At 42.6% G+C, this 16,482-nt stretch overlaps 1 protein-coding gene across 4 annotated transcripts in view; it reads left to right on the top strand.

Annotated features, from left to right (window-relative positions):
* LOC126652232 (transportin-1-like) overlaps positions 1–15,018 on the top strand; it is a 119,065-nt gene extending 104,047 nt beyond the window's left edge. For all 4 annotated transcript variants that reach the window (XM_050338903.1, XM_050338902.1, XM_050338904.1 and 1 more), the window contains 2 exons: positions 6,104–6,246; positions 13,447–15,018. In XM_050338903.1, coding sequence (XP_050194860.1) covers positions 6,104–6,211 — 108 coding nt within the window. In that variant the 3' untranslated portion in view covers positions 6,212–6,246; positions 13,447–15,018. The remainder of the gene's footprint in view (positions 1–6,103; positions 6,247–13,446) is intronic.
* Positions 15,019–16,482: the final 1,464 nt, after the last annotated feature.

Here is a 16,482-nt window from a genome sequence, read left to right as displayed (position 1 = left end):
TGTTGTAAAATGAAATCTTTGGTTTTAGGAAGGATGTATGTCAAAAGTTAACGGTGCTCTTAAAGCTAAAGTGGAGCATATTTCTAAATACATACATGGATCAGGGGTCAGTATTGGCACTTCCTCTTCAAGTAATTCCAGGTGCATACATCAGAATGGACTAGAACATTTGAATTCTGTCTTGAGGAGCAAAGACAAAAATCTCCCTGTCCTAGTTAGGCGAACAATTATCTGAGAGGCTTTGAAGGAACATCAGTGTCAGGAAATGCATGACTGTGAGTATTCTGGCATCAGTAGAAGAAAACAAGAAATACAAGCTTAAAAGAAAGTCCAGGATGCTGTCTGTGGTGGTTGTCTAAAGCAGTTCCACTACATGTTTCTGTCCTGGTCCTTCAGCATTCAATACTTTCTTCAATAAGCTATGCTCCTCTTTTTCAGATTCTTTCCAGGATATCCACGTGGGATCTAATGCATTCTAACTAGACACTGTTTCTTGGTTACTTAGCACAGGACATCCTTGCTTTCTTAAGTGTATTTTTTGTGCTTTTTGCCATGCAAGGACAGAGACAAAGCTTTCTCCAAGTGATGACATACAAATTTTTTAGATTACTTCCTTATTGGAGTGAGTTTTTATGCTAGTTGAATATGTGATTACTGTAGTCCACTTACATATTTTCCAACAATAATTATGCCTTTTAGAAATAATGGGAAAAAAAATTTGTAGTCCCACTAGGCCTTTTTCTTGCTAGTGGATTGTCCATTGTTTGGTTTTTGGGGTGGTTGGGTTGGTTGGTTGGTTGGTTGGTTGGTTGGTTTTGGAGCACTAGAGCTAAGAGAGAAAATACCCCTTCCAAGAGCACAGGCACATGAGCTGCCAGTGTTGAGATCCGATACATACCCAAAGAACTGTATCAAGATTTATAAAAGCAAGATATCTGAAGACTGTAGCTTAAGCTCACTTGCTAAAACTGTCCTTGTCATGGGTTTGCTCTAGGCCAATTTTCTCTCACCCCCCACACAATTGCTATAAGTTAAGAAGGTTTATGCAGATAAAAGAGACCTGATTGGGGAGAATAATATTAAGATTTATTACTAGCAAGATAAAAAATAAAGAACTATATCTACAACAATTCCAATTAGGCAAAAATACTATATATTTACAGAAATACCCCTTCCCCCTTGTATCAGTTCTGGAGGAGAAGCAGTCTCTTTCTCTCTTTCCGGAGCTCCAGGTCTTTTAAATAATTTTGCAGCACTCGAAAGTTCTTCTGTTATCTCTAGGATGACAACTCCGATGTGTTGCAGCTGGAACTGTTTCTCTTTCTCTCTCTCTTCTATGTCGGCCTCAGGGCTGGGCCTACTCCCCTCCTGGGCTAAGACCGAAGGCTGGGGGGTTACTCAGGCCCTATAGGGTCTTCCATGTACTGCAAGGGGACACTTGTTTACCATGGATCTTCACCACAGGATCACAAAACATAATGGCTTTTGAGTCCACTCCGTTTCCTGTGGGGTCCCTTCCCACAGGAGAACAGTCTTTGATAGACCTCTCCGACGTGGGTCCATCCGTCAGGCAACAGGTCTTCCATTCTCTGCTGTCCCTCAGGGTCACAAATTCAGCTGCACTAGTATGGATTCTTCACTCGGATCCCAACATCTTACCCGAGCCGTTCTGCTCCAGTGTAGGTCTCTCTCCATGAGCTTCCTTGTGCATCCACTTACTTCAGTGTAAGCTCCTCTATGAGCTGCAAGGGAGTCTCCTCACCCCAGTAATCTTCCACAGGTGGCAGGGATTTTAGTTTTCAGTCTTTTCCCTGCTGAAGGGAGAGAGAGCAAGAGAGGGGGGAAAAGCAGCCCCCCCTTCGAGCTACTCTTCTCTCTCCTCCGGTTGCCAGCTTTGACCTTGGAGGCTGTGCTCTCTTTCTCTCTGGGATTCCTTTTGCAGCATGTCTTGTCCAGGTTCTTCTCTAAAGTTTTTTTTTCTCTACTCTGTTACAGGAGAGAAGGGGGGCTTCAGTGCCACACCTGCCCGTGGCCCAGGGCCGGGGGAGGAGGGGGCCCTGGCCCACGTGGGGCCTGCCGCCTCTCCTATATGGCTACAATTTCATCTGCACAACCACCTTCTCTTCCGTTTTCTTAAATATGTAATTGGCAGAGGCGCTAGTAAAACTTTTGATTGACTTTTTCTCCAGAAATCCACCTGGAGCAAACTATTTTCAGCCCCAGTGGCAGAGGTGGTCAGTAAACCCATGACAGTCCTGTAAGATAATTTTTTTAAAGTGTTCCTTTTTTTGTACCTGAACATTCTTAGATTTTTTTGGTAGTTTCTTGGCAGCTGGACAATCAGACTTTTGCTTAGAAAAGAGGTGAATCTGCCTGTGGAAGGTCCCTTTCAGGAAGAAAAGCAATAAATAAACTTATGACACTGTAATGTTATTATTGCTTCATGCTGTTTAAGAACAACTCTGCTTAGAAAATTGTGTTTAGGGTGAACTCAGTACCATGAGCTTTAATTTTGACATTGCCTTTTCTGTGAGGATGTTTTCATGACAGACTGTTCCACAATTAAGTACCCTTGAGTTTAAAAAAGAAAAACAACCCAAAACTTTAGAGACTCTAGACTATTTTCTATTAGGAGGAGCCATTTAATCTGGTTTTATTCTTTTGTTTGTTTGCCCTTTAACCTGCTATTTTCAAGCTAAAATACTAAGATGTTTTTGACAGTATCATTCAGTTTTGGTAGCTTTCAGTTAATTTATTACATTGGAGGGTCCAGGCTGAAACCTATAGATTCGATTATTTTTTTTCCCTCTTCCCATCTTATGCTGTGGATCTCTGTTCTTTCAAAACACAAAAGATTTTAATAGCTTCCTTTTTAGTAATAGTTGTCTACAGGTTCCATGGAAAAAACACAGCTCTCCCAGGATACTTTTTTTTTTGCAAGAAATTTATAGGCATTCATTCTGTCAAATGCTGGCAGTGGTTCTGGCTCAGCTTTCCTCCCAGAATATATTACATATTTAAAAAAATAAACGTGAACACAGTAATCTTAACATATAAACTGTGTCAATTGACAAAATGATTGGCCTAACTCTAGGTTGTCACCATAGTCATCAAAACTACATACACAAGTGTATATTTATATAGAAGATATATTTATATTTTTATGCTAATCTGTATGGGTAACTATATTGTATATGTCACTGTTAACTGAAATGCTTTTGTTTTTTTTCCTTTAAGAAAGACATTAAAATCAAAGAATCACAGAATCTCAGTAGAGTGGAGTAGAGGGGGAGAATCCCCTCCCTTGACCTGCTGGCCATGCCTCTTTGGATGCAGCCCAGGATGCAGTTGACTTTCTGGACTTCAAGCACACATTGCTGTGTCATGTCAAGCTTTTCATCCACAAACACCCCCATGTCCTCCCCAGTGCTAGTCTGGATCCATTCTCTGCCCAGCCTGTACTTGTGCTTTGGATTGCCCTGACCCAGGTGCAGGACCTTGCACTTATAGAAGTGACCTTAAAGATCATGTAGTTCCAACCCCACTGCCATGGACAGGGACACCTTCCTCTAGACCAGGTTGCTCAAAGCCTTGTCCAACCTGGCCTTGAACACTTCCAGGGATGGGGCATCCACAACTTCTCTGGCAACCTGTTCCAGTGTCTCCCAACCCTCATAATAAAGAATTTCTTCCTGCTATCTAATGTCATCCACCATTACTGTAACCTTATTATATAAGGCCACCAAATTTGTGAGGCATGATTTGTCTTTAGTGAAGCCGTGGTGGCTGTCCCCAATCACCTCCTTTTTTTCCACGTGGCTTAGCATAGTTTCCAGAAGGATCTGCTCCATGATCCTGCCTGGCGCCAAGGTGAGACTGAGCGGCCTGTAGTTCCCTGGGTCTTCCTTATTCCCCTTTTTAAAAATGGGGTTTATGTTTCCCCTTTTCCAGACATTGGAAACGTCACTGGACTGCCATGACTTCTCAAATACGATGGGCAATGGCTTAGCCACTTCCTCTGCTAATTCCCTCAGGACCCATGGATGTATCTTGTCAGGTCCGATGGACTTGTGCACCTTCAGGTTCCCTTAAATGGTCTTGAACTCAGTCTCAATCCCTGCTTTTACCTTTTGCAACTTGGGCAATGTGGCTGGAATTTTTGATGGTTAAGATTGAGGCAAAAAAGTAATTGAGTACCTCAGCCTTCTCCATGTCCTGGGTAACCAGGTCTGTATCCTTTCTGAGAGGACCCACATTTTCCACAGTTTTTCTTTTATCTCTGATGTACCTAAAGAAGCTTGTTTTGTTACCCTTGATGTCTTTGGCCTGGTTTCAGGGCTTTAGCTATCCTAATCTGATCCCTGTCTGCTCAGACAATCTCTCTGTATTCCTCCCAGGCTACCTTTCCCTGCTTCCACCCTCTGTAAGCTACCTGTTTGTGTTTAAGTTTGTCCAGGAGCTTCTCTTTCATCCACACAAGTGTTCTTCCCTGATTTCCTCTTTGTAGCAATGAATTGCCTTTGAGTCTGGAGGAGACTATCCTTGAATATCATCCAGCTCTCTTGGGCCCCTTTTCCATCCAGGGCTCTATCCCACTGCACTCTACCAAGCAGATCCCTGAAGAGGCCAAAGTCAGCTCTCCTGAAGTCCAGGGTAGTGAGTTTGTTTTGCGCCCTCCTCACTGTCCCAAGGATCTTGAATTTCAGAGCTTCATGGTCACTGCAGCCCAGGCTGCTCAAGAGCTTCATGTTCCCCACCAGTCCCTCCTTGTTGGTGAGAATAAGGTCCAGCATAGCACCTCTCCTCATGGGCTCCTCTATCACTGGGAGGAAGAAGTTGTCATCAACACATTCCAAGAATCTCTTGGATTGCCTGTGCCCTGTTGTGTTGTCCCTCCAACAGATGTTGGGGTGGTTGAAGTCATCCATGAGGATCAGAGCTTGTCAACTTGAGGCTACTCCTATCTATCTATAAAGGGCCTCATCCGCTTGGTCTTCCTGGTTGAATGGCCTGTAGCAGACTCACACTATAATGTCATCTGTCCCTGCCCTCCCTTTAATCTTTACCCACAAGCTCTCAGTCAGCTCCTCATCCATCCCCAGATGGATCTCCATGCAGTCCAGCTGGTCATTGACATAGAGGGCAACACCCCCTCCTCATCTACCCTGCCTGTCCTTCCTAAAAATCCTGTATCCTTCCATTCCGGCACTCCAGTCATAAGAATCATCCCACCACATCTCTGTGATGCCAATAAGATCATAGCCCTGCAGGTTTGCACATATCTCTAGTTTCTCCTGTTTTTTCCCCATGCTATGTATGTTTGCATAGAGGCATTAAAGTTGGGCCCCCAATGAAGCTGACTTTCTGTCTGGAGTGGCTGGAATTCCTTGGTGATGCCCTGTCAGGTTCTGTCCGGCTGACCTTTGATCCCCCTCTAGGCTCTGGGCATCTCTTGCTTGCTCTAGCATCTAACTGGTATGAGTGGGATGGCATATCATCCCTTACCTTATCACCATTAAACGTGATGATATCCCCCTCCCCCACCACATCCAGTTTAAATCCCTATCAATAAGCCCTGCTAGCTCCTGGTCAAAGATCCTCTTCCCCTTTGAGAGGTGAATCCTATCTGATGCCAGCAGGCCTGGTGCCATGTAGGCCATCCCACTGTCAAAGAAACCAAAATTTTGGTGGTGACACCAGCCATGGAGCCATGTATTAATAGACTGGGTGCATCTGTTTCTTTCAATGTCTCTGCCTGCAACTGGAAGAACAGAGGAAAAAATTACATGTACTCCTGCTTCCCTCATCAACCATCCCAAGGCCTTGAGTCCCTTTTGATCACCCTTGGACTCTGCGTTGAGACTTCATCACCATGCACATGGAGGACCAGCAATGGGTATTAATTCAAAGGCCGAATCAGGCTAGGAAGTTCCCTGGACTTCCTTTTTTCCTTAGTAACATTTAAGTATTAAACTGAGGAATTCAAACGGACAGATGCACAATCCAGCAGTTTGTGGCTTACTGCATATGCTGCTAGTAAATAATGATCATGTATCTGCTGTTTAATGATTATCTTGATTTCTCTCCCTCCTCTCATTTGTAGATTCTTCATGGATTTAAAAATCAAGTTGGGGATGAGAATTGGAGGCGTTTCTCTGACCAGTTTCCTCTTCCCTTAAAAGAGCGCCTTGCAGCTTATTATGGAGTTTAACCTTATGCACTTTAGCTGCCGTCCCATATCTAGAGGTAAGCACACAAATCTTCCTTGCTAAACAGAGCTGTATAACAAGTCTTCCTCACTGTTTACATTATATGAAACATATTTAATTCACTAGGCTAAAATTTTTCAGATATGTTGGAACCACTATCTTTCTCTACACACAGTAGTTTCTCAAGATAAGGTTGGAAATGTAGGTGTAACAAAGTGCCTGTTTAGGTTTAATAAGTAAAATGATTATTATAATCCTCAAGCCATCATACTAAAGTTACAGGCTCCCTTATGTCTTATGTATTAGAAGATGATGGACGTGGTCTAAGCCAGGCATATTTACCTAGGATAGGAAAGCAAATTTGTTAAGACACTTTAGCCATGAGAAGTCAAATACATTCATCATCATCATGGCTGGGCTTCGCGAATGAAGATTTAAGAAGGGCTCTACCCACGCTTGCTACAAGCATGCTGATGGCTAAAAAGGCCAATGCGAGATAGACAAGTCCGGTTGCAAAAGGCACAGCAGAAAGACTCCCTTGGTGATATCAACAAGACGCGATTCTTTCTGCGTTGTCTTTTCTCCTCGAGAGTGACCCTGCGTGTGTTCTCAAAAGAGGCAGCAGTGTTATAGATGTTGTGTCTCCAGGCCTCCCGATTGGAGGCCAGGGTAGACCAATGGTGATGATCAATATGGCCAAGGCTGAGGGATTGTTTTAGGGAGTCCTTGTATCTCCTCTTCGGGGCTCCTCTCTTGTGGCAGCCAGTGGCAAGTTCCCCAAAGAGCACAATCTTAGGCAGGCGGTAGTCCTGCATCCTGGAGACGTGCCCTGCCCAACGCAGCTGTGTTCTCAGCAGCATGGCCTCAATGCTCGTGACTGCTGCCTGTTCAAGGACAGATGTGTTGGTCACATAATCCGTCCAGTGGATGTTTAGGATTGTATGGAGGCAGCGCTGATGGAAGCGTTCTAAGAGACGCAAGTGGTGGCAAAAAATGACCCATGATTCAGACCCATATAAAAGAGTAGACAGTCCAATGGCTCTGTAAATGCTGATGTTTGTACTTTTCTTCAGCTTTTTGTTTTGCCACACTCTTTTATGGAGTTTACCGAAAGCTCTGTATGCCTTTGCTAACCTGTTGTCTATAATACATTCATAACCACATACTATATGACCTTTGCATTGAATAAAAAATGTTATACAATCATAGAATATGCTGAGTTTGAAGGGACCCATAAGGATCATTGAGTCCAACTCCTGGCCCTGCACATGACCACCCCAGGAATCCCACCATGTGTCTGAGAGCATTGTCCAAATGCTTATTGAACTCTGGTAGGCTTGGTGCTGTGACCACTTCTCTGAGGAGCCTTTTCCAGTGCCCGACCACCCTCTGGGAAAAGAGCCTTTTTCCCAATATCCAACTTAAACCTCCCCTGACACAGCTTCATGCAATTCCCTTGGATCCTATCACTGGTCACCAGAGAGAAGAGATCGGTGCCTGCCCCTTCGCTTCCCCTCATGAGGAGGCTGAATGAGCTATTCCTCATACAGCTTCCCCTCTGGGTCCTTCGTCATCTTTGTTGCCCTGCTTTGGATGTTCTCTAATAGCTAATATATTGTGGCACCCAAAACTGCACACAGTACTCGCCATGAGGCTGCACCAGTGCAGGACAATCACTTCCCTTGACTGGTTGGCGATGCTTTGCCTGATGCACCCCAGGACACGCTTGGCCCTCCTGGCTGCCAGGGCACACTGCTGACTCATATTCAACTTGCCATTGATGGGGACCTTCAGGTCCCTTTCTGCAGCATTGCTCTTCAGCCTCTCATTCCCCAGTCTGTACATACATCCAGGGTTGTCCTGTCCCAGGTGCAGAGTCTTTGTGAAACTCCATAAGGTTGGTGATTGCGCAGCCCTCTCATTTGTCAAGGTCTCTCTGCAGGACCTCCCTGCCATCGAGGGAGTCAACAGCTCCCCCCCAGCTTTGTATCGTCTGCAAAGTTCTTAGCATCCCTTTGAGTCCTGCGTCCAAGTTATTTATGAAGATTTTGAAGAGAAATGGGCCTAAGATGGAACCCTATGGAACCCCACTAGTGACTGCTTGCCAGCCTGATGTTACCTCATTCACTATTACTCTTTGTGCCCAACCTGTGAGCCAGTTGCTCACCCATCACATGACCTGTTTATCCAGCTGTGTGCTGAACATTTTGTCCAGAAGGATCCTGTGAGAGAGTATCGAAAGCCTTACTGAAATCCCAAACTGTCTTCCCTGAGTTAACTAAGTTGATTACCTTGTAATAAAAGGAAATTAAATCTGACAAGCAGGACTTTCTGCTCTTGAAGCATGCTGGCTGTGACCGTTGACTGTGTTGTCCTTCAGGTGTTTTTCATTAACTCACAAAGTAATGCTACTGCATTGGTGGATGGGGGCAAAGCAATTGACATTGCCTGGACTTCTGCAAAGCATTTGACGCTGCCCTGTATGATATCCTTGTCTCCAAATTGGAGAGACATGGATTTGATGGATGGACCACTCTGGATGAAGAACTGGCTGGATGCTGCACACAAAAAGTTGTGGTCAACGGCTCATTGTCCACATGTCTCTATACCCCCACAAGGGTTTTACAAGCCAGCAGGCATCGTTGTGGATTCTTTGCACCCAGCAAACACCAACCCACAACTTAAGTGAAATACCACTCAGTAGGTTTTAAGTTACCCACAAGAGGAAAAAAGAGTAAAGGAAGAAAAGAGAGATTAAGAGAAGAAAGAATAAAGAAAGAAAGAGAGGAAAGAAAAATATAGTTACCACCAAGAGATCACATGTTGGCAGGTTCCAGGAGAGCAAGCCAGGCAAGATGGAGACCTTGTGTGTCTCTGTTTAACAGAGAGTTTGGCTACCATTGCCACTCCCTCCAGGCAGGACATTTTGTTCACTGACCATTCAGTGTCCTCCTAGCCGAAGTGAGGGGTGCTTTAGCCAATCAGAGGCTCCAGGGGTTGTGGTGTGGGTGGGCTACCAGTCAGGCCTTCCTTGATTGACAGCCCAGCCACGTGGCTCACATGCCATGTGGGCTCCATAGACTCAGCCATATTGGCTGCAGGCCATGTGCCTTACTGCCATGAGGCTGCAGGCCCAACCATGGCCCCTCCCCTGACACACACACAGACAGACAAGATGGTTGATTCAACCCATCACTCAAACAACTCAGCGAGATACAAATCTGGACTCTAACAGGTGGGCCAATTCAAACCTCATGAAGTTCAAGAAAGTGAAGTGTAAGGTCCTACACCTGGGTCAAGGCAATCCCAGGCACACCTACAAGTTTGGTGGAGAAGTGATTGAGAGCAGCCCTGTGGAGAAAGACTTGGAGGTTGATGGTTGATGAGAAATCCAACATGAGCCAGCAGTGTACACTCACAGCCCAGAAAGGATGTGAATCTGCCCCTGTGAGACCCCACCTGAAGTACTGGGTGCAGTTCTGGTGCCCTCAACACAAGAAGGACATGGAACTATTGGAGCAAGTCCAGAGGAGGGCCACAAAGTTGATAAGAGGACCGGACCACCTCCCTTACAGAGACAGGCTGGGAAAATTGGGGCTGTTCAACCTGGAGAAGAGAAGGTTGTTTGGAGATCTCATAGCAACCTTCCTGTAACTGAAGGGGGCCTACTAGGAAGCCAGAGAGGGACTCTTCATCGGGAACTGTAGTGCTAAGACAAGTAGTAAATGGTACAAACTGAAAGAGGGGAAATTTAGGTCAGATATTAGTAAGAAATTCTTCACTGTGAGGATGGTGGGACACTGGAACAGGTTTCCCAGGGAGGTTGTGGATGCCACAACTCTGGCAGTGTTCAAGGCCAGGTTGTATAGGGCCTTGAGCAACCTGGTCTAGTGGGAGGTGTTCCTGCCCATGGCAGGGGGGTTGAAACTAGATGACCTTTAAGGTCTATTCCAACCCCTTAACATTCTATGATTCTATGATTGGTGTCATCGTCCTGTCTGGGTGCTCTATACTGGACTCCTACTATGGCATCTGCATTATTTGTCTCTTAATCCTTACCCAGAGGCTCTCAACTGTGCCATTGAAAAATGCAAGCTCCATACATACCAGCCCCTCCATTACATACAATGCCACACCCTGCCTTGCCTGCCCTGCCTATCTCTCCTAAAGAGACAGTAACCATCCAACATGGCACTCCAGTCACAGGACTCATCCCACCAGGGTTTGCTTATGACAATGTGTCATGGTTTAGGAATAGTACTCCCCAGTTCAGTGCCCCCACCAAGACTCTCCCAAACCACACAACTGCAGGTTGAGATAAGAACAATTTACTTGAAACAGCAATGAGATACAAAAACTAACAGTAACAGCAACAGTATTAATAACATAAGTGTCCCAGTTTAAATGAGACACAGGTCTTTTGCTGAGGATGACTTATGAGAAAAGACCCAAACTCCTCCCTCTAAGCAATTATAAATCCGAAATTAAGAGGCTCTGATTGAGAGAAAACAAATGATGGAAAAGGAAAAAATAACAACCCTTTATTAATAGGTATGTGTGTATTAGCAGAAACAAAAAAAAGAAACAAGTAAAACAACCAAACATGCTCCTATACTCACAAATAATCCCCTTTCAAAAACCAACCGATAAAGAGGCAAAAGTAAACAGTTCAATTTTGTGCCCTTTGGTGCAACTCCAACCACAGTCAACAGGGGGTGCGATTGGGTCACTGGAGATGCCGAGCTTGTAATGTCCCGTGCCAGTCACCAGGTGGCGCTGTTGGATCTCTGGTCGCCGCCACGTGGCCGGGGGGGGAAGAAGAACATCCTCTGAGGTGTGTTGGAGAAAACAAAAAAAACCTGGGGCCCCCCTTCCCTTCCCACACACCGGGAAAGGGGAGAGGGAGAGGGGAAAGGGGAACAACAACAAAAAAAGAAAATCCTCCCAATGGAAAAAACAAAACAGACAACTCTCACTTACTCCGACTGGTCAATCTGCTCTGCACAGTCCTCTCTCTCCCCTGATGTGCACAAGGACCACTGCCAGGGAAAAAAACCCAGGAAAAAACAGCTCCTCTCCTACGAGGAAAAAAAACCAGGCAGCGTCCACAATTGGCAAGCAGGTCCTGAGCAACAGGAACCACCAGCCTCCACTCTGACCTGTGTTCCAGCCACCCCCAGCACACCAACTCTCCTCTCCTCCCCCCGCCCTTTCCCAGGAGAGGAGAGAAAAAAAGTAAACAGTAGCTCCTCATCTGCCCCATTTCCTAGGAGACTAAGTTCTGGCAATTAAGTTCTTTTGTGTCTCTTAAGTGCTTACCTGATGGCTCTGCAGCAGTGGCCAGGGGGGAAAGGGAAAAAATTCCTTGCCTGGTTTCCAAGAACCAGTTAAACCATGACAATAAGGTATAAGACAAAGAAACAATTTACATGAAAAGTAAAACAGTACTGGACCTTTTCACCCACCATGCTTTTTCCCTGACTTGAAAGGAGAGTGAGTCCCTTACTCCTGCCACCTGCAAGTGACTTGAGATGGTATCAAATAGCATTAGGATCTAGCCATGTGGCCCTCCCAGCTACTGTAAAAAATTAACCCTGTCCTGGCCAAAACTAGGACATGATGCCATATCTCAGGGACTGGACCAAGGTTTTGAGCTCCTCTTGCTTGTTCCTCATGTTGCACATTGCTATAGAAGTACTTCAAATGTGGTTCGTTGTAGCCAACACCTTGTGGAGCAGATTGAAGGATGTCACTAGCACTCAGTCCCTCAAATTTTGGCATGCCATCCCATTGCTTATCACTGGCAAGCCTGGTTTTGTCCCTTTCCCCCTTCCAATCTAGTTTAAAGCTCTATCAAGGAGCCCAACTAGCTAGCTCCTGTGCAAAACTCCTTTTCCCTCTGAGAAAAATGCATCCTGTCAGGTGTCAGTAGGCCTGGTGTTGTATATAATCTGTAACTTCTGACTGTAAAGCTTGATATTTTGTGGACGCTGATGTGCTTAATATTGCCATATTCAACTTTATGCACCAATTCACAATTGTTATAGTTCTGTCTGGAGAATTATTTAACTTCAGAAAAGAACTATGATTGTGCATTTTAGAATACTTGTATTCTTATACCGGAGCCCCTGGTGGTCTAGCGGTAAGGGCGTGGCGCTGTCACCGCCGAGACCCGGGTTCGATTCCTGGTCAGGGCCACTCCCGGGCAGGTGGAGCTCGTTAGCCCTTAAAAGGCAACCCATCTACGTCCTAAGGACCTCGCTGCCACTGTCCAAGCTCGCTTGGCCCCGGCAGATGAACCTTAGGATTAAAGGGTGGGCTCAGTTCCGCGCACACTGTGTCTCACCTAAAAAAAATCCAATGCGCAGGCTGGAAGGTGTAAAGACCTTCCCCGGATCTTCGCTCGCGAAGACTGGCCATTATTATTCTTATACCACCTTGCTTTGTATACTGTTTGTGCACAATGTATGAATCAAAGTTTTCACATTTAGTGTGATACTGTGAAGAGATGATTATACTATCCAGAAAAAGGGGGCCAATTAAGTTTAATCATTCAGTCTTTATATAAATTTGATACTTGTTGTAGGATTTTTGTGCTGAAATTATGTGAGTGAATCATGCAAATCTGTTTAAAAAGTCAGCCTAGGACTTGTCAGACAGTGACATAAGAAATTGTTTGATTTACATTTTTGATCTGAACAATGGATTAAAAATAAACCAATTCCAAACATTATATATTTATAAATTACGGAATTTTAGTTCTGAAATTAATGGAGTTAATCATCCTAATGGGGAGGAATCCAAAGAGGTAAAGTTGTCAATTAGTCTCAGCCATAGTGTATCCTCAGTACAAACTATCTTGTTTAATCCACCTAAAAGTGAAATTGTTAGCTTAGTAGAAGGTATGTTTAATATTCTTTCTCAACCTCATAATGTTGTACTAAAAAGGTAAAAGCTTGTTAGAATATATAGGACTGCTTTGATCTAAGGTTAGTCACAATAGTGGAATTGTCAGTGTAGCTTTAAAGTATACGGTGTTGTTTCATTAATTTATCTGGTATAAATGGGCTCTTTTCTTAAATAAACTTAAAAGGGAAAATCTAGGCAGAAATTTGGGTTTACATTAAAGGCTGGCACCTACCACTTAAAAAAGGCAAAAAGCTCTTTGTTTATGCAATGATCTGTCAGTTAAGGTTCAAGGTAAGATTTAACTATACCTCTATCTTTTCTTTTACAGGTCCTTCAGTCTGGGAGACTATGAGGGAGCTTCTGCACCCAGGGAAAATGTTACCCTTTACTGGGGGGAAGGGTGAACCAGTAGGGAATACAGTACAGTCCCAACCCTACTGGGAGGGGTGGGAGGGAGGTGTTACTGTCACTGTATTAAGTCGATGTTGGGAAATGTTTTAACATCTGGAACCTTTGTGAGTGGAAATAGTCTCCTATTACAACTCTGCACTGGATGTGAAGAAGAAAAAGTCTATTAACAAAACAGCACATTCTGGACTATTGTGGGGAATTTTACCAAAATAAGAACCATATAATTGAACCATAGGAATACATAAAGAGGAAAACTATTTTACGCACAATAAAGGAAACCTATAAATGGAGGTCACAAACAGTAAAAGGCTTTCTTTTTTCTTTTATGTTTTTCTTTTAAAAGTAAGGGTTTTCTACATTGTTTCACCCTGCTTAATGGGATTCCTAGAAAATTTGCATGTTAATGAATAACTAAACAAAATAAAATGCAGCTTGTATCAGTATTAGGAGCAGGCACTTGCAGTATACAGTATAGAAACCCTGTCGTAAATTAAAAGAGGTTAACCTGGATGAAATGAAGTAACCTGTAAGCTGCCAAATGAGTCACTCGTTTCATTTTTGGGGTAAGGGAGGGGCACACCAAAGGAAAGATTGGCATACTAATTTTTGCATTTAAAACAAATTAATCATTTGGTTTTTGTACTTAACTAGATTCAATTTCTAGAGTAGGGTGTTATTCTTAACATGCAGTTTAAGGTCTGGGCATGCATTCTGGCTCATAGTGATCAGAAGTAATTTAATTTAGTGGGAAAGTAGCATGCTTGCATCACATAGAGTGAAACTGGTATTCATTTACCTATGTTGCCCCAGTCTTATATTGCAGTTTACCAATGCAATATAGCCCTGCATTTAAAATCCTTTGGTTGAAATTTTGTGGATTTTTTTTTTAAAGAATATAGTTATAAAGTACTGTAGTTCAAAATTAGGCCTTGAAATACCTTTTTAGGATCTGTTAAGATTAATATTCATATCATATTGTGTGTAACCTGCACAATGTGGAAAGCTGATATAACTGTGCAAAATATTAGCCTCTGTGCTGTCAGTGTGATGTGCTTTCTGCATGGTTATATGGTAGTGATTTTTAGCAGAATTTCTAAAAATGAGTTACATGGTAAGACCCGTTAAAGGCTACATAAATGTTAGTTGGCACATAAAGACAATTGTAGAAGTTGTTGATGATTACTATAATTGCTTTTATTCTCACTCAATGTATTACCTTTTATGCTTTGTTTTTGTTCACAGCATGATCTTAGAGATGTTTAAGTTAGTGGATGTAATGCAGGGCATCTACAATGTATTGGCACATTTTGGTGACCCTTTGTGATGTAATGAAATGCACAAGGGTGCAAGTTTAAAGCTAAAGAGTGAAAGTTGATTTGGATCCTCTTCATTTCATTTGTTTAGCTTTTCTGTTGATATTTTTTTTCTTTTTTTTTTTCTCTACTTACATGTATTCCTGTGAATAAATCTTTGTTAAGTTAATCCTTTACTTTTCTTTCCATGTGTATTTTCTTATGTGAAATCCTAACTGGTACACTTGATCTTGTGTTCATCTTAAAATGGGAAGTCTTTATTAATTTAGATTACTTAAAGAATGTCCCATAATGATAAAGGAAAATGGAGAGACTTAACTGTGCTGGTCAGAGGCGAAACCGCACCTTTCCATTTTTCAAGTGCTGCATAATTAATCTGCAAAACAAAACTAAGCCATAACAGTCTTTTTATAGATTTCTTTTCTCACCTTTACATTGCAAAATTGGATATTGGAAAACAGTTTGGGGTGGGTTTTTTGGTGTTATGTGGTTTGTTTGTGGGGGTTTGGGGGTTTTGTCTGTTTGCAGTTTTTGTGTGGTTTTCGTCTTTTAAGAACTTGCTGCTCTTTGCATGATTCTGTTCTTTGTGTGTTAAATGATTAGCCATTGCACTGAAGTTTGAGCTGTATGAGTGTGGACTTATAAATGCTTTCTAAAGAGTTTTGTGGGTTTTTTTAATGCATGTACATTTTAAATGTATCCCATTCTTCATCTCACCCTTTTTTGGTTTTTGTGGCTTTGCAAATATGAATGGATTATGCCTGGAGAATACTTTGAACATGTACTGTATAAAGTACATTCAGTAATGCTAATAACATAGTATTTATTCAAATTGGTTAAAATTGCATGTGATAACTTCCTTTCAAATTACATTGCTTTGGTAGCAAACACAATTTTTTCTTAACTAATAGCACCAAAGAAAATTAGTAATAGTTTTAGTCACTAAAAACACTTTGAAAACAAATTCTGGAAGAAGAAAAAAAAATGAGTAGGATATTATTTTAGACACAAATTTGCTATAATTTTGAGTGTGTTTGAACATTAAGGAACAGTTTCAGAGAAATGACATTAAAAGAAATTCTAGAATAGAAAACCTACCCAAATAATACTGTAACATTACAGTTAGAATCTGGGTTTAACTAAACTTTTTAAATTTCAGAAAGGCCCTTTAACCAAATAAAACCACTTCACCTCAGATTAGTTTAGGACGCCACTTTTGTACATAGTATTTTAATAGGCATTTATACAGATGTGAACTGATCTGGTATAACAGCAAGTAAAATACAACAAAAATAAACAGTACTGACTGTTGTATCAGTAAGTTCTCTTGTGGTATAGTTTAAAGCAAATAAACCATATTCCTAATGCATAATATAGTGCAGAGATTTGCAGAAGCCATTTAGGGTTTAATCTGAGGCAAGAAAAGTTCTGAATCAGCATTAACAATTATAATTCAATTATTGCATCATGGGATATATAAAAAGCATTTTAATTCTTTTGGTACAGTCTTGACAGTTCTTGAATGTTGACTGAATGTTTATATTGGTAGAATTGTGAGTTTGTTACATTCCAGTGTTCCTCCCTCTTGGCATGCTAAAAGCACAGATTCATTTGCTCCTTACACACTGAATAAAGTGCTG

This window comes from Myiozetetes cayanensis, unplaced genomic scaffold (genome assembly GCF_022539395.1).
Source record: "Myiozetetes cayanensis isolate MyiCay16 unplaced genomic scaffold, myiCay2020 scf71, whole genome shotgun sequence".
NCBI lineage: Eukaryota > Metazoa > Chordata > Aves > Passeriformes > Tyrannidae > Myiozetetes > Myiozetetes cayanensis.
This window is presented reverse-complemented; position numbering and strand designations above follow the sequence as displayed.